Source organism: Candoia aspera, chromosome 2 (genome assembly GCF_035149785.1).
Source record: "Candoia aspera isolate rCanAsp1 chromosome 2, rCanAsp1.hap2, whole genome shotgun sequence".
Taxonomy (NCBI): domain Eukaryota; kingdom Metazoa; phylum Chordata; class Lepidosauria; order Squamata; family Boidae; genus Candoia; species Candoia aspera.
The window spans coordinates 13,700,551-13,723,330 of record NC_086154.1 but is presented as its reverse complement, the minus strand read 5'-3'; the positions used below and the strand labels follow the sequence as shown (position 1 = coordinate 13,723,330).

General features: G+C 42.7%; 1 protein-coding gene across 1 annotated transcript; it reads left to right on the top strand.

Moving 5' to 3' along the window:
* Window positions 1-1,980: 1,980 nt before the first annotated feature.
* On the top strand, window positions 1,981-20,336 carry LOC134489886 (vomeronasal type-2 receptor 26-like). Its single transcript, XM_063292757.1, has 7 exons — window positions 1,981-2,433; window positions 4,184-4,410; window positions 10,150-10,441; window positions 10,806-11,015; window positions 13,581-13,811; window positions 17,462-17,585; window positions 19,426-20,336. Exons 1-7 carry the CDS (start codon window positions 1,981-1,983, stop codon window positions 20,334-20,336), a joined length of 2,448 nt encoding a protein of 815 aa, XP_063148827.1.
* Window positions 20,337-22,780: the final 2,444 nt, after the last annotated feature.

The window sequence follows — 22,780 nt, the reverse complement described above, 5'->3', positions numbered from 1 at the left end:
GAAAGTTTTGGTAACTTTTTTTTCTTCAAATATTCACCCACCTTTTCCAGGGAGACCTCCTTTTTTTTGCACAGATTTGAATAACCTTCATGGAAGGATTACTGAGCTCTCCCTCCCTCGCTGCTTTCATCGTATATAAAAGCAAGGTTCCACAGATTCTTCCCAATGGGTCACCACCACTGAGGCTTCCTCATCATTTCTCTTGGAGCTGTTCTTTCCACCACATCCATTTCAACCTCCTCCAAGTCTCCGTTAATTTTTTCCAAGAATTCTCTGGCTCCCTGAACAGAGGTCAATTGAAATCATTTCTCCTCAAAAGTAAAAATTGCTCTTTCCAATTTATCCCAATGAAATGGGAACTTCTTCTGCTTCAGTATCTCAGTCAGAAAAAAGAAAAAAAAATATCTTAAGGTAAAATTCTGTTAGGAATCTTCTAGGAATCTCCTATGAAATAATTATATCCACATCTTCAATCGTGTATTAAAATAGCATTGCAGAACTTGGTCCCTCATTGTTTTTCTCACAAAGTGCACTAACACATCCCTTGGAACAAGCCTTCTTGCAGCAAAACAGGAACTTATCTGATACACCTTCTCAATTTCTTTGTCATTTTTTTTCCTTTTTCCAATTTATAAATCCGAAAATGCTCGAACAACCTTTTTTCTTACATCTGCATCTGGATTCCCTGGAATAGCTCTAAACCTCAGGCAGAATTCCTTCTCTCTGTGTTCCGTCAGAGCCATATTGTCCCCTCCTCTTTCTAATTCCATTCCCCTAGCTTCCAATATATTCTCCAACGTTTCAATTCTATCATCAACTTGTTATATTTTTTTCAGAGATTTTTTTTAAACAATCATCCATCTCATCCAATCTTTCATCAATATTTTCCTCAAGGTGCATAAACCAGTTTGAGGGAAACCTCTCCTTCCTCTCACTGCAAATCCTGCTTTTTGAAAGACCCCATGATCCTTGGAAGATGAAACCAACTCAGGGGTGGCATTTAATTATGAACCCATTGGGACATTTGTTAGCATTCAGTTCATTGCTCTGGTGAACAATTATGGTGCATAAAGGTGGTTATTAACTTTGCTCACTGTGTAAAACACATCAATGTCACATTCAAAATACCATGATTATAGAAACCATGGTTCAGTTCATCAACTCAAGCTGTAACTAGTTTTCATTCCGATATGTAATCCCCCTAATTCATACATTTTCCCACATTTTCTTTATGTCTAGAAGGTGCCTTTCTCAAGGTGTACTGAAAGTTGTCTCCCAGGATACACCAAGCTCACAAGAGAGGGAGCCCCAGTTTGCTGCTACGACTGTTCTCCATGTATGGAAGGAACCATCTCCATGCAGGAAGGTAAGTGGCTCAAGAGCAAAGAAGGAGCACCATCCAAGTTCAAACCAAGCCTGATCGTGATTAACTCCCAAGCCCATTGAAGCATGTAAAATGCTTCCATCTGCTGAGGAAGCCTCTATTCTACTAAGCTGGCTATCTATTTTACTGTCAAGATGCCCCATGAGCCAGACCATTCTCTTGGATTCATGTGTGGGTGTCGCTGAGAGTGAAAATCTCCCTTCTGCTGGGCTTAGTGACACAAGTCTTATAACAGGAAGGAGTTTTCAATAGAAGAGAATGTATACGCTGGTGGTTCTTACCGGGGATTACAAAGATTGGGCTCATGGGGGTGAGATGAACATTTTGGCAGATTAGTGTAATAACTCCCAAGTCCATTGAAGGACGTAAAATGCTTCCATCTGCTGAGGAAGCCTCCATTCTGCTAACCTTGCTATCTATTTTACTTGTAAAATGCCCCATAAGTTTGGCCCAAGATGGCAACCGGGAGCAGACGCCGACGCCATCGCCGACCACTGCTCTAAGGGGAAGAATCCTGGGTCCCCCCCCTCCGGCTTTCACCTGATCGGGGGGGGGGGGTTGGAGGGGATTTCTAGACTCCCCAGCCCTCATACCTGATGGGTCGGGGCTGGACGGAGCACCCTGGATGGAGCGGCAAGGGGCAGCAGACCTGGGCGAGCCCCGGCAGCACGAAGCGACGCAGCGAGTCCCAGAGGCTTGGTGGCGCAGCAGTTTGGCGGTGCATGGGACTCAGCGGAGGCTCAAATGACATGAGCTGCATCAGCGGGGTGACTCCTGGGGACGCTGGATGGTGGCCTTCAGTGGCCTTGCATCCTGGAGGCATGGGGGAGCAGCCTGATGGTGCAGTGAATCGACAGCATTGCAGGCCCGCTGACCAACCTTGGTGGACCAGCCTGGTGGGACGGTCTGTCATTGTGGCAGATGGATGGCTCAGTGGTGCGATGGCCCAACTTTGGAGGGCAAGCCCAGCGGAGCAGTTCGGCAGTGCAGCAGACCAGTGGCAAGACACACCTGCAGACCAACCTTGGAGGTCCAGCCTGGCACAGCGGGTGAGTGGTGCAGCAGCCCAGCAGGCCAGCGAGCTGGCAGAACGAGCCTGGAGGCCCAGTTTAGTGGAGCAGATCATCTGCCAGCCAGATAGCAAACTTCCTGGCTTACCAGGGAGAGCTTGGGATAGGCCTAGGGCTATAGGCCTTGGCGTTGTAGGCCCGAGGACGTCGAGGGAGCTGGCCAAGGAGATCTGGGCCATCCCCTCCCTACCTGCCGGAAGCGGTGGAGAGCTGTTGGGGCCCCTCCAGTGTGAATGAAGACTCCTTCCTGGGGTGAGAGATGAGTTGGGGAGTCCCCGGGTGTGCCCCACGAGTTCCACAGAGTGACAGGCCATCAAGACTTGATAGGTGAGAGGTCGTCCAGCCCCATTCGCCCCAGGCATCGCCCTGTTTATCTTCCTGCAAGGTAATGGTCCATTACTGGGCGATTAGACCTTGATATTCCTCGAAAGCCCGGGCGTGCCCTTCCGAACCTCGCCCTGATCATTTCTTTTGACAATGGTGTTAATGGTCAATTACCGGGCGGTGAGACCTTGTTGTTCAATAGATCTCCCAAACCCATTACCTTCTTTGTCCGGTTTATCGCCCGCACCTCTCCAGTCATTGACATGCATCCGCACTTTGTCATGCGAGCCGTTATGATGTAACAAACATCGCAACGGCGATCATGACAGGGTGTCCCTGAGAGTGGTAATCTCCCTTCTGTTGGGATTCATGACACAAGTCTTATAACAGGAAGGAGATGTCAATAGAAGAGAATATACTGTATGTAGATTAGGGTTGAACTATGGAGACCTTGGTGCTCTCCGAGATTGGCTGTTTGCTGGCAGACGTTTCATTACCTAATAGGTAACATCATCAGTGCTCCCACTGCTGATGCTGATGATAACATGGATGATGTTACCTGGTTGGGTGATGACACTTCAGCAAGCAAACAACCACACTCAGAAAGCAACAAGGACTCCACAGAAAGGGGATTGATTTACAGGACGTACATCAGAGGAATAAGCAAAACCCAGCAGTGAACTGACTACCCAAAAAAGCATCCTAAAGCACATGATCCATCTATCTGTGCCTGGGAAGAAAAGCAGAAAAAGTGAGCTGAGATTAGCAGTCTTTAGATCAAGATCCATCAGTGTGAAAAAGAAGGAACCCAGAGGAAATGTTTAATTTTCTATCTCCACTCTGCTGACCCCTGTGTGGCACTTTGGTCAGCAGATGCTGACGAGTCATTGCGACCCAATTCATCAGTTAGACAGCAATTATTTATGTTTTTCAGATGCGGCCCACTGTGAAAAGTGTCCTGATGACGAGCATTCCAACGAAAAGCGAGATCAATGTCTCCCCAAGTTATAAGCTTCCCCTCCTCTCAAGAAAACTTGGGTCTTATCCTGGCTCTCCTTGCTGTTTTTTTGTCTCTAACCACTGGCTTTGTCCTAGGAACCTTCATTAAATACTGAGAAAATCCCATAGTCAAAGCCAACAACTGGGACCTCACATACATTGTCCTGCTTTCCCATCTTCTATCCTTCTTGACCCCTTTCTATTCATTGGACGCCCCAGAAAAGTGACCTGCCTTCTTCAACAAACTGCCTTCAGTGTTGTTTTCTCAGTTGCCATGTCTTCCTTACTAGCCAAGAACATCATGGTGGTGGTGGCCTTCCTGGCCACAAAGCCAGGCAGCAGGACGAGGAAATGGCTGGGGAAGACATTGGCCAACTCCATTGTCTTTTCCTGCTCTGGGGTCCAGGTGGGCATCTGCATGATATGGCTGGGAATCTCTCCCCCATTCCCAGATTCTGACCTGCATTCCCAATCAGGACACATTGTGCTGCAGTGCAATGAAGGCTTAGTCAGCATGTTCTACACTGCCCGTGGCTACATGGGCTTTCTGGCTGCCATCTGCTTCTTGGCAGCTTTCCTTGCCCAAAAACTGCCTGGATGCTTCAACGAAGCCAAATGGATCACCTTCAGCATGTTGGTCTTCTGCAGCGTTTGGGTCTCCTTTATTCCCACCTACCTCAGCACCAAAGGGAAATACATGGTTGCTGTGCAAATCTTCTCCATTTTGGCCTCCAGCCTGGGCTTACTGGGCTGCATTTTTGTCCCCAAATGCTACATCATTATTTTGTGACCTGACATGAACACCAAGGAGCATCTGATGATGAAAACAAACGTGGGATCCTGATTTTAATACCTATTTTTGTGTAATTTATTGGTAATTTAAAATAATATCACTTGGAAGGAAATTCCTTTATACAGCTTCTTTCCAAATTTCTTCTTTCGATGTGAGTTATGAATTGTAAGGATTGAGTAAAAAATCAGCTGTAGCAACAGATGATCTTTTAAATAATTATATTCTTTATCACAATCTAAATTTAAATTGCATCATGATCATAATTACTGGCATTAATACATTTTATGAAAACAATATAGATAAATGTTCACCAGAGTAGTGTACATGAGCTCAATTTTATATGAGATGTAAAAACTATTTGTAATTATGATTGGGTTTTTTGCTGTTTGGGGGTGCTGCATTATTATCTTCAGGTGGTTGACTCTATTTCAACTGCTAGTTTGCGCTCACTTTGAATAATTTTTATTCATTTCAATACATATTGCTGTGGTCTATTTTCAATGGTTAACTATGGGATGGCTCATATTGTTGGTCAAAATGTCAAATACACCCTTTCCCGAGATCCAGCTTGCATCCACCCTTTCTGCCTTCCTGAAGGACTTGAAGAGCTGGCTCTTCCCTGAAGATGGTGTGTGGGGAGTGTTGCCCTGGGGAGCCATGAGTTGTTATAGAGCTTTTATTGAGTGTGGAAAGATAGCATTTTCCATAAGGACAGAATGTAGATTGCTCATTTCCTGAGTAGTAGCTGTAATAGTCTACTACTAATACTAATAGTCTACTAATAGTCAATAGCAGTAATGACAAGGAGTCTGTCAGAATCTGAAAGATGAGGAAATATGGCAGAAGTTTCCATTCTGGCTTCCATTCTTTAAGGTTCTGTTCTCCTGAGTTACATCTTTCATATCTAATTCTGTTAATATATAAATCACAAAAATTAGAATATAAGAAGTACTTTTCCTGACAAATACTTTTAGTCAATTGTTAGGGAATCCCCCTGCAGGAGAAATGGTACCAGTACCAAGAATGTGGTACATGCTTTCATTTTTGGTCTCTTTTCCTGAATTACTGAGACTTCTCACAATAAAAAAAACCTGGGACCCCCACACGGATGAGAAATCCTATAGTACAGAAAATATTTTGTTAATTGTTCAGCTTGCAAAGACATCACACAGTCCACATAGAAGAGAAATGGTACAAATGGTACAAGGGGATCCACACTGGAGAGAGGCCCTATTCGGAGTGGGGGGAATGCTGAGTCACCCAATACTTCATACAGAGAAGAAAAACTATCAATGCACTGAGCGTGGGAATGATTTTGCTGAGAAGTCTACAACTGGCATCACCAAGGATTCCATATGGGAGAGAGACCATATAGATCCCATCAGTGAAAAATAGTTTGTTTACCCTTTGTCTGTTTGAAACAAAAAGATTCACACTGGGGGACACCTAATAAGTAATTTGAGGATGGGTCCTGTTTTTCTCAGAAGTCGGAGGTTAAAATCTATATGAGTATCCGTCCTGGGAAGAAACCTGATCTATGCATGGAATGTGAGAATTATTTTGCTTATTACTCCTTTCAGTTGAAATATCACTAAGTTCGTGCCAGATGACCACTTTGGAGAAAAGCCCAAAGTAAGGAGAATTAGTGGACCATATAAGTAAAAACGGTGCAATTCCCTATCTGGAAGGGTGATCCGTCTCTGAAGGACAAAGCAGGAATGCCAATTGCCTCATGAAAGGTAAGCAAGGACAAAGTGTGAAATGGAACTACAGGAGATGAATGACCGACTGTATACAGCACCTCCTTTATCTGGAGAAAAGGTAATAGCACCAACAGAGAGGCAGTTTGGTGTTGTGGTGAAGGCATCAGGCTAGAAAGTGGAAAACTGTGAGTTCTAGTCCCACCTTAGACCCAAAGCCAGCTGGGTGACCTTGGGCCAGCCACTCCCTCTCAGCCCTAGGAAGGAGGCAATGGCAAACTAGAGCTGTCCCAGGTTATTTCCCCTTGGCTTAGGTGGAGTAGCTTTAGTCCAACAAGATTCTGTCTACAGGGAGTGAGCAAATGAAGAACTGGAGTTTGGCTGGACCAATTCCTGGTCATTCCTGGGCTGGGCCTGACACCAACTGAGGACCTGACCCTGAAGGCAGAAGCAAGCAGCCACGTCCAGGAGACATTGGAAGAGACAACAGAATGACCACATTTGAGCAGGGAGGAGAGTGAGTTTGGCTCCTGGACTCCTCATGCAATACTGTGTCATGGGTCTCTAGAGCGGTTTAAAAGGTCCCAAGTAAAAGCTACCAAAGGTTCACAGTTAGAGGTGGGACACTGTCTCTTTTTCCTTCTTGGATGCCACAGGGGGAAGCAAAGCACACTATAGAGGACCCCATCCTGTTGATGGAAGACTGTACTATAAGTTGTATCCCAAGAATACGTTTCTCAAGTAAAGGGAATAAAAAGTTTCCTGAGCTTTTTCTTCATGATTTTTGAATTGGAACGATGCCCATGAGTCACACAATGTTTTTCCCCTCATGCACAGCAGCACGTGAAGTCATCCAGAGGCTCAGCTGGGATCCCCACTCCCGGTCTATTTATCAAAATCACAGTGATTTCTTCTCCTTGCACCAAAGCCTGTGGGATTCCTTCCACCCAGGGTCATTTTGAAACCAAGGCAGGGATACTTAGTAACTCTCATCAACAAACTTGACAAATATTTAGTAACGCCTATAAAAACATGAAAATCTGGTCCACAATTATCACAAGGACTGTGGAGAGCATTGGGCAGGATTCATGTTGGCAGGGACCATGCCAGTCTGAAAGGTAATGCTTCCTGTGGCAGACCTGGTACCAGGCTATATTTCCTATCCTCTCGATCAAGCTCATGCATCTGTGCTCCTGGCTGGAGAACTGAGCTTCTCTTAAGAAGTCCAAGGCCAGTGGGGCCAGTCGCAGAGAAGAATAGCGGATCTCCACCATGAGAGGTGAAATTCTGCTGCTGCTGCTGCTGCTTCTCCTGGTGTCCTGCTTTCCTTCTGGGACATTTAGGACCAAATGTCCACTGAATGTACAAAAAGAGGAAGGATACGCATTTAATTACTACAAGCCAGGAGACTTCCTGATTGGTGGAATCATATCTACATCTACCGCTATATTTCATCCATACATTTTCTTTAAGCCTCCAACCAACACATTTGAAAGGTAATTCCTGATGTGTACTTAACCCTGCTGGTTAATTTAATCCTTTCCACTGTCTTTTTTTAATAGGGAAGTTCCCACCTATGGTACCTGGTCTTGGTCACCTTTTCCCTCTTTATTTAGTCTAAGGAAAAGGCTTAAATTTGGCAGGGGGTTGTGTGCCTTGGTTCTTCACAAAATCACTCTGAGTGATGCCAGGGAGTGTCACCAAACACTCTTTAAGCTGAAGGCAAAGAAATGAGATTCTTTCCCATTTTAGATTCCCCTTCTCTTCAATGTCCTTCATGATGCACTGCTGTCTATCATCTGTCTGTCTGTCTGTCTGTCTGTCTGTCTGTCTCTCTCTCTCTCTCTCATCTTTCCCCTCCCCAGCAAGTGGCCACAGTCCTCCCCCATTGGCTTTCAGCTTTCTTTCATAAGATGGCTTGTGGGTCACTTTGCATCCCAGAACAAGGGAGAGGCTGACATTCGGCTTGGCACAGCAGGACACCAGCTTCCTGTTTGATTTTTCTTTAAAGTAATAGAAAGCTTTTTAAATTTTTAAGAACTAAAGAGACCAGGGAGGGTGGAAAACAGAAAGGGAAGTGGCCATGGGCATATCATCTCTTAGCACTATAAAAGGTCCCTTGGATTTGAAAGGAATTCAACAAAAGCCATTTCAGCCTTTCCAAAAAAAGTTAAAGCAAATTTCAGGTGGGTGGTTACTTGGATACACCGTGAGGTAGAAATCTGTCACCGATCTGCTGAGGTAAATTCTATGTACCTCATATTGACCTTTATACTCTTATTTTATACATTTCATTTTCAACATTGCCAGATATAAATTAGCATTAAAAGAAAACTGTCCTTCCTGGAAAAAAAAAATACTTCCAGACTATGAAGAAAGTAACTAAAAATTAAAATCAGTATTAATAGCATAGAATTACTATAGTGATTAATATTGATACATAACAGGATCACCATGTGCTGTTGAATATGGTGAAATATTGTAGCATGTTAATCCTTTCAATATTGTACCTGAAAATAAGATAAAAACAAAAAGAAAAAAATATTATTCAATGCCAAAGGAATGTTAAGAGATAGCAGAAAATAGCATAATGTCAAACGACTGAATAAATAGCTCCTTGAATCTCCCTGTGAAAGAAGCAATGAAGGAACACAATGCTGAAGGGTTTCAACCTGCCCAGAATGACGGAGCATCACTCTGGAAGAAGGTTCTTCCCTTTCCTTCCTCCAAGAGCAGCCAAAGGACGAGTGTGACAGTTATCTCAAGCTGAAGCCCCTTCTGGGGATGAGCACTTCCAGCTGCCTTAGATGGGGCACAGGACTAACTAGATCCTCTGCTGGTGACAGTGAGGTTGTCATTTTCACCAGTCCTCAAGTCAGGGTTGACTCTCTGCTATCCACATAGGTAGTCTTTCTCCAGGATGGTCTGTTCTTAACCCGGCCTTTTAAGTCTCTGAATAAGGAGATTGGGAATATCTTAGGAAAAAAAGAAGAAGAAGACTTGGGGCCCTCCATTTGGTGTTAGAGCATATTGAGCAAAATCAGTAGGTGTTTGACTGAGTAACCAACTGAAGCCAATTGTGACAAGCCAACCTGCAATAGGACCACAAGAGAGATTTTTCAGTATAGATCAATAGCTTAAGAGACAAAGCTACCTGGCATTCAAAGCAGCAAACAATAAATGAAGCACGACGGTCAAAATATTTTGCCAGAATAGTTCCTTTCAAATATTGATACAACTGCTAGTCAAAGAAATCCTAGATGAACTACGCTCAGGGAGCACCAAAGCCTCCATAGATGAAATATCCTACAAAAAAGAGATGTACAGCATTAAACAGAAACCAGTCTGTAGATTTGGGGATGGTTTCCCGTAATGAATCAATGTGTCCAGCGGCTAAGATCCTTGATCCGTTTCATTCCTTATTATGAGTATCTTAGTTTTGCTGGAGGGGTATTCCTCTAAGATGGAAAAAATAATACAGCTCATTGTCTTGGAAGGAAGCTCCCACTGGTATCAGAGGGACTGTCCTGATAGGAACGTCCAGAGAAATTTATCACCTGGAAAGGCCCTGGAAATAAATGGCAGTGGAATTAGCTATTTTTTGAGGGAGCAATGAGTGCCTGACCATTGTTAGCATTGCAACGTTGTGACCGTGAGGCTCTGGTTCACCCTTCTTTGCCCTTCATGACATCAACCAGATCAGTTTACAGGTTTTAGGCTCATCCATTCCATCATTATTCCACTGATTTCAGAGTGTGGATTTCTGAATGGTTCTTAGCATAGTCATAAGACAGAATTCAAATGTTTTGTTAAAAATGCCCGTACCACCTGTCCTTATAAACCAAAGACGACAACCTATTAATATCTCTTCTGCTGTAGTATCCAGGGTATGAGTTTCAGCCAGATCTTGCCATTCCTGTTTGCCATTCATGAGATCAATCAGAGTCCTAGGCTGCTCCACAATTTCACCCTGGGCTACAGCATCTATGAGAACTTCTTCAGTGCAAGAATGACATATGAAGCCATGCTGGACTTACTATCAATGGGGCAGGAGAATGTCCCAAACTACAGATGTGGAAGACAAAAACATCTGTTGACAGTGCTTGAAGGAAGTGATTCCGAGCTCTTTCATCATGTGACAACCATGCTGCGCATCTACAAAGTCCCACAGGTAAGAATGGATGCTGAAGTAATTCGAGTTTGTAAAGTCTGCAGAAAGTCCAAAAGGTAGCCCTGGTGGATATCAAAAATAAAAATGGGCAATTGATGGGTCTTAAAGGACACTTGAAATAGTCTGCATGAAAATGTGTTTCTCTTCACTCTAGGATTAGTTAACGGCATAGGTGTTGAAAAATAAGCTGGTTTCCCAGAGTTCCCCTTTCTATACTACTGAATCAGACTAACATTCTAAGCAAGAGAGTGAAAGGCAATTGGGAAAGCTGATTTCATGGTTCAGACCTAAGACTAGGGGGAAAGGACATCTCTGTAGTGGAGAATCAGCAAGACAATCACTCCCTTTTTCTCTTTCACTGAAGATCAACTATGGGGTCATCAGCCACATTCCTGAGCAGAAACAGCATTTCCCTTTCTTCTACCGGCTGAGTCCAAAACAAGAGCCTCCTCACTTGGCGATTGTCAAACTGCTTCTGCATTTCCGATGGACGTGGATCGGCCTCGCTGTTCCGGACAGTGAAAGTGGAGAAAGGTTCAGGAGTTCCTTTGTGCCTGTGGCCCTCAAGAAAGGGGTTTGCGTTGCCTTCTCAGAAACCATTCCACTGTTGTATAAAGTAGGGGAAGAGAAAAAAAGGATTTCTAATTTGAACAACAGGGAAGTGAAAATTATTGTTTTTCAGTTGGACTTTCCGGCCACAATATTGCTAGCAGTGCGAATCCAAAATTTAGAAAATGGTGAAAATGTGTTTGGGGAGAAAGTGTGGATTGCCACAACTTTGCCAGATATGTTTGTGAGATTTTTTTATGTAATGATTGATCTCCAGCATAAACATCTTTTGTTATCTTTCTTAACTCTGGCAAACAAAAGGACACAAAATTATGATTTTAACACGTATTTGTCTGCCAGTGACAAATCTGGGGAGGCAGCATTTCAGTGCTCCTCTTCACACCCTATTTTGTCTAAGAAAGTTTGGAAGAGATGCACAGAAAGAGAGAAGTGGGAGATCCCTCCCCGTGATTTGGTTGCCAGAATTCTGTCTGAGGACGCCTCCAGTATTCCCACTTCAGTCCAGGCTGTGGCCAGAGTCCTCCATGCTGTCTATTCCCCCCGCCTGACCCAGAGGAGAATCAGGGTTGGAGACTATGTACAGCCATGGCAAGTAAGACTTTTCTCTCAATGTCTGCTAATGACCCACATTAAATTCTTTCACCTTTGTTAAAAATGGGCAGTGTTGGACATGAGGTGCGATAGTCCACACAGCAATTGCCCAAGTTTGAGTGTTTGTTCTGACCAAATGTGGAGGCTTGGAGAGAAAGAAGGAGAGATTCTGCTATTAGATCTCCCAAAGTGAAGAGATGTGCTGGTTTGAGAAGGTGGGAGAAGAAGGAGTGAAGAGGAAGGCTCTTTCCCTATTTGCAGAATAAATAACCTTCAGGATGTTACAGAAACCATCAGGTTTCTTGACCATCCAACAATGACCTCATTTAGCTTCTAGGTCAGGGATTTTTTTTTTCTCACTTCCTGTCCTGCCACCTTAAGAGGATGTGGATTCTGTGCCCTTTCCAGGGTCTTCAGGGAACACCCAGGTCAGCTGACTTTCTTTACAATGCAGCTTCTTAAACAAATTGTTCATCAACTTTTTCTTCTCTATTGGTCCTCTCACTTAGGACTTGATACCGAGATCTTTTCTTGGCTCTTTCTCCTCTTTTGAAAGTCAAATCTTAGAATGGGTAGCCCGATCTTTAATCCCAACCCTTCCCATCACCACCTCTTGGTTTCATAAAGCAGTGAAGTAATAAGTTGCAGAACCCAGGGAGACCAGAAAGTAATACACTCTCACAATATTTGCTGCCTCCTCTGCCTTCCTTTTTGTGAACTTCCAAGTGGCCTGTTGGGTTTCTGCATCCCAGCATCTGTGAAAAGAAGCAGCCTCTCTGGTTTTGCCCCTTCCATTTTCAGGGCATCAACAGGCAAAGGAACGTACATCCTCCAGACATAGCACAGCAGCAGGAATGGGGCAGGTCTGGCAGCAGGACTATCTGTCATCTCTGGACTCCTCATGTGGCCCTTCTTATACACCGAGTTCTTACCTGTATCCAAACAAACACCAAGATCAGAACAGAAGAGTTCCTTAGGATGTGTCTCCTCTTCCAACCTGGATGTTTGAACTTTGCCCATTTTCCATGTGTTTCTACTTCCCAATCATTCCTCCCTTTTTCATATCATCAACCTTCAAAGCTTAGTTGTCCCTGCTAGGAGGACATATTCCATTCAACAGTAGAGGGACAGGAAGATGTGGCCACCACTGTTGTGCAGCTCTGTTTGACCATGCCCCACACTTCCTGTGTCCAACTCTTTAGACAGACAACAGCAGAACGGCAACTGCTGACCAGTGACCAATGCAGAGGGAGCATATCCACTTCAGCCTGAAATGATCAATATCCCATTCCGACTGACCACATCTATTACCCTCCACATTCTGCTGCTCTTACTCACCAAAACACAAATTTTAGTGGTAGCACCTGAGGTTCATCTGAGGCTTTCTCACTCAAGAGCTGCAGAAGTGATGAAGGCAGTGTGATGGGGACAAGGCACAAAAAGGGTATTGCCAAGTCTGGTTTCTGACATGCTTAGGTGCAAGTAAGGAAAGCCCCAGAAGAGCACTGTCACACACATTACCAAATCCCAAGACCTCTTGTTCATTTCAGTGGCTTTCTGTAACACTTGTCAACTTCGCTTCCTGCCAAGGTACCAGGTCTGCCCCTCATATACAGTACCAGGTGATCCTAATCTGAAAACACAGGATATTTCTGCAAAGCTGAAGCACTGCAAAGGTGAAATGGCACAAATCAGGAATGTCCCTGTAGGTAGATGCTGAATACAAACATGTCTTTTTTCAGCACCCAGATGGTTGGATTGTTCCTTCTAGAAAATGACATGGCTGAAGACAGGTGTTGGGGGGCAACAAGCTGGTCAGAGATCTTTTGAGAAACAGAAAGGCCATGCAGATTAAGTCCCTAAGCAGATTCGTCCCAAATGTTGGAGAAAGTAGAGCTTAGCTGAAGCACCCCACTTTTGAACTAGGGCTCAAATGGGAATGTGTAAGGTACAGTGGTAATTCTCCATGTCTTTCTAGCTTCATCCCTTTCTAAGAAACTTCCAGCTTCACAATCTTACTGAGGATGATGTTTATTTGGATGAGAATGGAGATCCTGCTGCTGATTTTGATATCATGGAGTGGGCAGTGTTTCCCAACAAGTCTGCTGCTGGGGTAACAATTGGAAAGATCGAAAGAGAGGCCTCTTCAGAAGTCAAGATCTCCGTCAATCAGAGTGCCATCATATGGCCAATGTCATTTAACCAGGTAGCTGAGTCTGACTGTATGTGTGTGTGTTTTTTTTTATTTTTCTGCTCCTATATATCTGAGTTTGAGGATTATTATGTAGAGTAACAGAATCTTGCAAGTCGGAATGCCCTTTCACCCTCCTTCACATCTATCTGTTTGAGAACTAGAGAGGGTCTTGGCTGAGACATGTGCATACATTTCAGTCCTTCCATGGACTCAGGCCTCTTTTATCGGGCCGTTCTCCTGGTAGTGACTCTGCCACCCGTCCCTCAAGGCCATTCCCACTGCCTTCTGCAGCTTTGGACTACATTACCCAGAGTTTGTTATTTTTGGCCATTCAAACTCAAGCTGGTGGTATTTGCAGTCGACACTGCCTGTTGCCTTTCCTTTTCTTTTTGAAAAATAGTTTTTATTAAAATAAAATTGTACATAAGATTTAAAAACTAGTGAAACATAAAAGGAATGAAACTAAATGAGCCTTCTCTAGTTGGTTGTCCATAACTCCGAATAAGAAAAAGTCTGGTTTCATCTGAATATTAATCTCTTAAACTCTCTGCATTACCATCTGTATTTGTGTCCAATATCTTCTCCCTTTTTCACAAGTCCACCACGCATGATAAAATGTCCCTTCAGGTTTTGCACATTTCCAACAGTAATTAGAAGTCCCCTAATACATCTTTGAAAATGTCTCTGGTGTTTTCCTGTATGCCAAAAATACATCATTTTACAAAAGTTCTCTTTTAAATTGTAAAACAATGTGGATTTTAAACCTTTTAACTGCATTCTCTGCCACTGATTCATCTGAATATTATCACCAAAGTTCTTGCCCATAGCTTGTTTCATTTGCTCTTCTTCTGTTTCAAATCTCAGCAAAAGTTTAAACATTTTAGCAATCACATGTTCCTCATTTGTACAAAATTCATTTTCAGACTCTGTTTTCTCATATTCTGTTCCTGCTACTTTTTGTCTGTATTAATTCTTTCTCTAAATTGTGCACATGAAAACCACTGAAAACTAAATCCCTCTACCATCAATGCTTCTCTCAATTTCAACTTCAGCTCTTTGTTTGCCTGGACCAGCAAATCTTTCTAGGTTAACCATTTTTCTTTGCCCACAGTTTCTTTTCTGTAAAATGATTCTTGGGCTGAGGCCAACAAAAGTATTTTGGGCATAGCCTGGGTTTGTATCTATTCTATATTCATAATATGATACTCCTGATATAATGATTTATAAAATCTACATTTATTTTAACTTTTTCATACAATGAACTACCACGCCATCCAAATCAGACCATTCTAAAAGGCTCTTGTTTCTTTTTTATTATCATTAAAGTTTATTAGATTTTCAAGATCAAAAGATAAAAGCTAACAAAAAGGAAAAATTAGGATAGAAAGTAAAATTGAAGAATAGAGTGGGAAAAAAGAGAAAGTCAAAAGTGCAGGAAAAGAAAAAAAAGAAAATACTGGAAAAGAATGACTCCTGATTTCCTTCCCAACAGATATGTGTACATTTACCTTAAGTTCTTACTCTAAATGTAGAACAGGGCTTTCATTGTTTCTATTGTCCATTATTATTTCTAATCATCAAATCCATATATCATGATTTCTTTTTTTTTCTGCTTCATGCAAAATGTCCAGAAGGGGTTTCCAGGTAGCTTTGAAATTGAATAATCTTTTCTCTAATCAAAGCTGTCAATTTCACCATCTCAGCCAATTCCATCCACTTTCCAACCAATCTTCCACTGTAGGTCATTTCAGTTCTTTCCACCTTGTTGCAAATAAGATCATCGCTGCTCAAATTGTTAAAAGCTTTCTTTCCATCCAGAAAAATCAGCTCCACTTCTTTTAGGGTTGTAAGTTGTAAGTATTCAATGATATCCAACACAGTCCTCACAATCTCCCTTCATTGCCTTTTGGGTAAAGACCCACATTGATCATCATGAATAAAGACCTGTAAAACCTTATTCAATCTATCAGCCAATATTTCAGTAAATATTTCATAATCATTATTCAGCCATGAAATCAGTCTATAGTTCTCAGTTAAAGGAAGGTCTTGTCCCTCCTTTGGTAATGAGGCAATTCTGGACTCTTTCCAAGATTCTGGCATTGCAGAAAGGTTGTAAAAGTTGACCCTCAAAACATTTGTAATACAAACTGGGAAGTCCATCTGACCCTGGTGCTTTCCCTACTTTAATCTTTTTTATTTCTTCAGCTACCTCAAAAGTTCTTCTAGAACTATTCATAGATGGTTTCTGTGATTGTGAAAGATTTGGCAACTTTTTTTTCTTCAAATATTCATCCACCTTTTCCAGGGAGACCTCCTGTTTTTTAATACAGATTTGAATAAAATTCATAGAACGATTTCCAAAATCTCTCTCTCACTGCTGTTATCATATATAAAAGCAAACTTCCGTGGATTCTTTCCAAGGGGTCATCAAAATTGACCACTGATGCTTCGTTATCATTTCTCGTGGAGATCTCTTCTCCACCACATCCATTGGACCCTCCTCCAAGTCTCCTTTAAATTTTCCCAAGAATTCTCTGGCTTTTTGAACAGAGGTCAATCGAAATCTTATCTGTTCAAAGGGAAAAATTTCATATTTTATTACATTGTAATTTTAACATTGTAAATTTAATATGTAAATTTAAAACATAGTTTTGAAATTACAATGTATTTTAACTATGTGTGTTGAAATTGAATAAAGCTTTCATTAAAAGAAAAAAAAGACAACAGTGAAAATTGCTACTTCCAATTAATCCCAGCAAAATGGGATCTTCTGCTTCAGTATCTCAGAAAAAAATATATTTTCTCTTACTTAAAATTCTGATAGGAATCTCCTATCACATAATTATATCTACATCTTCAATCTCGTATTAAAATGGCATTGCAGAACTTGGTCCCTCATTGTTCTTCTCACAGAGGGCACTCATACATCCCTTCGAACATGCCTTCTTGCAGCAAAACAGGAATTTATCTGATACACCTTCTCAATTTCTTCGTCATTTTTTTCCCCTTCCCAAATGAAAAACTCTGACAATGCCTGAACAACCTTTCTTCTGACATCGGCATCTGGATTCTCTGGAATGGCTCTAAAGCTCAGGCAGAATTCCTTCTCTCTAAGCTCCATCAGAGCCACATCTTTCCGCTTTCTAATTCCATAGCCCTAGCTTCTACTGTATTCTCCAAAGTTTCAATTCTATCATTAACTTGTTCTGTTTTTTTTCCAGACATTTGTTTTACAGAATCACCCATCTTACCCAATCATTCATCTATATTTTTTTCAAGAGTCATAAATTTGGCTTCAGGATCTTTAAATGTTGTTACTGTCAACAACCAGTCTCAGGGCAACCTCTCCTTCCTCTCATTTCAAATTCTGCACTTCAAAACGATCCCTGGAAGATGAACCCAACTTAGGGGTGGCATTTAATTATGAACCCATTGGGACATTTGTTAGCATTCAGTTCATTGCTCTGGTGAACAATTATGGTGCATAAAGGTGGTTATTAACTTTGCACACTGTGTAAAACACATCTATGTCATTTTCAAAATACCATGATTATAAGAAACCATGGTTCAACCCAGTTCATCAACCCAAGCTGTAACTAGTTTTCATTCAGATATGTAATCCCCCTAATGCATACATTTCCCCACATTTTCTTTATGTCTAGAAGGTGCCTTTCTCGAGGTGTACTGAAAGTTGTCTCCCAGGATACACCAAGCTCACAAGAGAGGGAGCACCAGTTTGCTGCTACGACTGTTCTCCGTGTATGGAAGGATCTGTCTCCATGCAGGAAGGTAAGTGGCTCAAGAGCAAAGAAGGAGCACCATCCAAGTTCAAACCAAGCCTGATCGTGATTAACTCCCAAGCCCATTGAAGCATGTAAAATGCTTCCATCTGCTGAGGAAGCCTCTATTCTACTAAGCTGGCTATCTATTTTACTGTCAAGATGCCCCATGAGCCAGACCATTCTCTTGGATTCATGTGTGGGTGTCGCTGAGAGTGAAAATCTCCCTTCTGCTGGGCTTAGTGACACAAGTCTTATAACAGGAAGGAGTTTTCAATAGAAGAGAATGTATACGCTGGTGGTTCTTACCGGGGATTACAAAGATTGGGCTCATGGGGGTGAGATGAACATTTTGGCAGATTAGTGTAATATAAATACCTTGGTTCTTAATGTTGAAAAAACTAAGGAGATCTTCATCGATTTTAGAAAGAGCTGGCTCTTTCTCAGCCATACACCACTCTATTAAGGACATAGCTGGGGAGTCAGTCAGTAGCATTCGGTTCCTGGGGATGCAGACGATGAATAGTCTGACCTGGGCTCTCAAGGCTGCCTCCTTGGTACAACGGGCACAGCAGCATTTGCATTTTCAGCGCCAGACAAGGGGAAACACCCCCTCCCTCCACCTCCCCTCCACCTCCCATCCTCCTTGCTTTCTATACAGGCACTATGGAGAGTGCCTTGACCAATTGCCTTTCCACCTGGTTTGGAGGCTATAGTGCCTCGGATAAGAAGTCTGTGCAGCGGCTGGTGAGGGCAGCAGAGAGGATAATGGGGATCTCACGTCCTCCCATTCAGGACAGAGCGTATAGTGAAATATTGTCAGTGACCCCTCCCACCCGCTTTGCGGCTTGTTCTGCTTGTGACCTTCTGGTAAAAGGTTCCTCTACATTCAATGCAGAACAGCTGGATTGGGTAATTGATTGATTGATTGATTGATTGATTGATTGATTAAATATAGCCACCGCCCATTTCCCCAAAAGTGGGACTCTGGGCGGTTTACAATACAATCAAGCACAAAACATAAACATTAAAATCTCATAAAACAGTCATTAAAAAATAGTTGTAATAGTTTTGTCCCCTGGGCTATTACATTCCTGAAGTCTTAACAATCCCCTCTCATTTGATTGTGGTGCATGTTGTCTGTAGAATGGTGATATTTATTAGGGATAAAGATTAGGGGAGTGGAAGGGGAAAGAATATATGTTACATAGTATAGGAATTATTTTTTGTGAGACAATTGAAATGAAATTTCATTGTAATGTGCACTTTGGTGTATAGTGGAATGACAATAAAAGCATTCCATTCCATTCCATATCCTATCCTATCCTATCCTATCCTATCGTATCCTGTCCTATTCATGAAGACCTTGGTGCTCTCTGAGCTTGGCTGTTTGCTTGCAGACCTTTCATTAGCTGACTAGGTAACAGCATCATTGCTCCCGCTGCTGATGCTCATGATAACACTGATGATGTTACCTGGTTGGGTGATGACACATCTGCAAGCAAAGAACCATGCTCAGAAAGAAACAAGGACTCCACAGAAAGGGGATTGATTTACAGGAGATATATTAGAGGAATAAGCAAATCCCAGCACCAAACTGACTACCAGAGAAAGCGTCCTAAAGCACTTGATCCGTCTATCTGTGCCTGGGAAGAAAAGCAGAAAAAGTGAGCTTAGATTAGCAGTCTTTACATCAAGAGCCATCAGTGAGAGAGAAAAGGAACCCAGAGTAAATCCTTAATGCTCTATCTCCACTCTGCTGACCCCTTCCTAGTCATTTAGTCAGGAGATGCTGAAGAGTCATTGCCACCCAATTCATTAGTGAGACAGCAATTGTTTATGTTCCTCAGATGCGGCCCATTGTGAAAAGTGTCCTGATGACCAGCATTCCAATGAGAGGCGAGATCAATGTCTCCCCAAAGTTATAAGCTTCCTCTCCTATCAAGAAAACTTGGGTCTCATCCTGGCTCTCATTGCTGTTTTTTTGTCTCTAATCACTGGCTTTGTCCTAGGACTCTTCATTAAATACCAAGAAACTGCCATTGTCAAAGCTAACAACCGGGACCTCACCTACATTCTCCTGGTTTCTCTTCTCCTTTCCTTCTTGACCTCCTTTCTATTCATTGGACACCCCAAGAAAGTGACCTGCCTTCTTCGACAAACTGCCTTCAGTGTTGTTTTCTCGGTTGCCGTATCTTCCTTACTGGCCAAGACCGTCATGGTGGTGGTGGCCTTTCTGGCCACCAAGCCAGGCAGCAGGATGAGCAAATGGCTGGGGAAGAGTCTGGCTAATTCCATTGTCTTGTCCTGCTCTGGTGTTCAGGTGGGCATCTGTATGTTATGGCTGTTAATCTCTCCCCCATTTCCAGATTCCAATCTGCATTCCCAACCAGGACAGATCCTGCTGCAATGCAATGAAGGCTCAGTCACCATGTTCTATACTGCCCTTAGCTACATGGGCTTTCTGGCCACAATCTGCTTCTTGGTGGCTTTTCTAGCCCGCAAACTTCCAGGGTCCTTCAACGAAGCCAAGTTGATCACCTTCAGCATGTTGGTTTTCTGCAGCGTTTGGGTCTCCTTTGTCCCTACCTACCTGAGCACCAAAGGGAAATACATGGTGGCTGTGGAGATCTTCTCCATCCTGGCCTCCAGTCTTGGCTTACTGGGCTGCATTTTTGTCCCCAAATGCTACATCATTATTCTCAGACCTGACATGAATGTGAAGGAGCATCTGATGAGGAAAACTGATGAGACCTTTTAATTTTGGAATCTATCTTTTTAATCTATAATTTACTGTTAATTTAAAATAATATCACTTAGAATTAACGTGCTTTTTATGTGTTCTTAAGTCTTCCTTCCTTGAATGTGACTGTGAACCTTAATGATAGAGAAATGAAATAGAAAAGTTAAACTCCATCATTCTGTTATTATTTATCATGAATAATAATACTAATAAATTAATAATTAATAAAACCACCCAGAGTCCCTCTGGTGGGAGGAGATGGGAGGTTACAAATTTGATAATGAATGAATGAATAAAAAAATAAAATAAAATGAACAAGCATTTTTAAGCATATCATTGCCTCTCATTTCTTAAAAATAAGTAAGAAGAGGCAGAATAAGGATAACCACTTGACAAGAATGAGGGAAGACCAGCAAGACTCCATAGAAGCAGGTTCATCTCTCCCTGTTTCAAAAATGAGAGATTTATTTAGAAGAGAAGAGAATCCTAGCCCTTTTGGAGTCATGGCTTTCAACTGCAGCTCGAATTATCTCAGGTGGATAGACTGAACAAGAGGCCAAGAAAATTGTAAATGGAATTTTTCACCAAAAAAAGTAAGCCCTGAGTGATGACTGAGCAAGTGCAATGGCTAAAGTCAAGCAAGAGGGCTGCTGAGGACCTGCCAAGGTCACAAGCCATAATACACCACCCATCTCAGCTTGATCCCTCTCAGGATATTGGTTTCGGAGCTCATCTTGCCTGCTTAGCAGCAAATTTGCCTAAGAGCAGAGCTTGGAGCTCAGCCCAGAGCTTGGCAGTCATTTTTTTTTTGCCCCCATGTTGAGGCCGCACAGAATCCTCAACAAGGAAAGAACCTTCAGAGAGAGGACTGTCTTGTACGCCAATATACACCCCTTATGACTTTGGCATCTTTACAGACTGAGCCCCAAAGTCTTCTTCAGGTGGCTAAGCCTACTCATAACAGGTCAAGTGCCTATGATTAGGCAATGTCTGTGCTCAAATACAGGGTTGTGACAAGTGTTCAGCTAAGCTGTGCTGTGTCCCAGCATCCAAAAAAGGACCTTTCACATAGCAATGGTTCGGAAAACAGGTATTTGCCATGAAGCCATGAGAATGAAACTCAGGGCTGCCCTGCCTTACACCCTCTTTAGTATTAGAGAAGCAAAGGAGAGACACTGTATGGCTTCTGGTGTCTGTTTCCTGATCTGGCCGGCGTTGAAGGGCTGACATTAATCTTGTGGGCCCGAGAGTGGGAAGGAATCTTACTGTTTTCACAAGTTAGGGACACACTATGCTGTTTACCAAGAAACCATGTGGATCCTTATAAACAATAGAGTGCCAGATGATGGGTCCTCAGGATAGGTCAAAATCAACGTGTCCTGAGGAAGAGCTGAAGACCATTTGAGGTACGAATGGGATTTATGCAGTGGGGGGGGGGGAGCCTTTCAGGGCAGATATCCAGAGTAAAGCACATCCCAGAGGATGGTTGCCCAGTCTGTGTGTAAAAGGTGAGTTTGTAAGAGATGTTCCTCATGATTCATCTGGATGACATCTCAGTTCATGGATGTGGCTATTCTCGGGTGTCTGACCTGAATTTAGGAAGATGGCCTTACCCACAGCAGGGCAGGGCGAGGAGGAATTGCAATATGCCCATTGGCTCGTTAAACACTGTCCAGAATAAATCATAATATGACTCCCAACAGATATTAAGATTATTACAACTTTTAATATTTTAAAATCTTTCCAGAGTAAAAGGCAATCAAACTTTCCTGACTTGTTCTCTCATTGACTGCCATGCTGGAACCATGCCCATGAGTCAAACGTACTATTTTCTGCAGCTGCACACCTGAGTTGCAACAGTGACTCCCAATTCCCCTTATTATTATCAAAAGCATTCTGATTTATTCTTTTGTCAACCAAGCCCATGGGATTTCACCACTATTCTTGTAGGTCATTTGGAAAACACCATGGCAAATATTTGGTGACTTCTCTTAGGCAAAACCAGAAAAGCTGGCCCGTATCTACTTCCTGCTCTGCTAAGAGCAGAGGCTGGGACTGGATTACGCACAGACTATACCAGACTGAAATTAAAACTTGCCCTTTCAGATCTGCTACCAGGCTGGACCATCCTCACTATAGCTGTGCCCTTTTGTAAGAGATTTTTCCTCCTAATTATCCACCCAGAGATTAAGGATGAGGCACCTGTCTGAGAGGCAACCCTAGCCAGGATCTCCATCATGATTGGAGAAATGCTGTTTCTGCTTCTCCTGTTGTCCCATTTTCCCTGAGGGTCTCTGATGAGAAAATGTCCATTGAATCTGATGAGAGAGGAAAGGAGCATTTCAATTTCTACAAAGCGGGAGACGTCCTATCAGTGGAATCATATCTACATCCAATCACCTCTTCCAACCGTATGTCTTCTTCATGCCTCCAACCCAGAGATTCTCTAGGTCAATACTGAT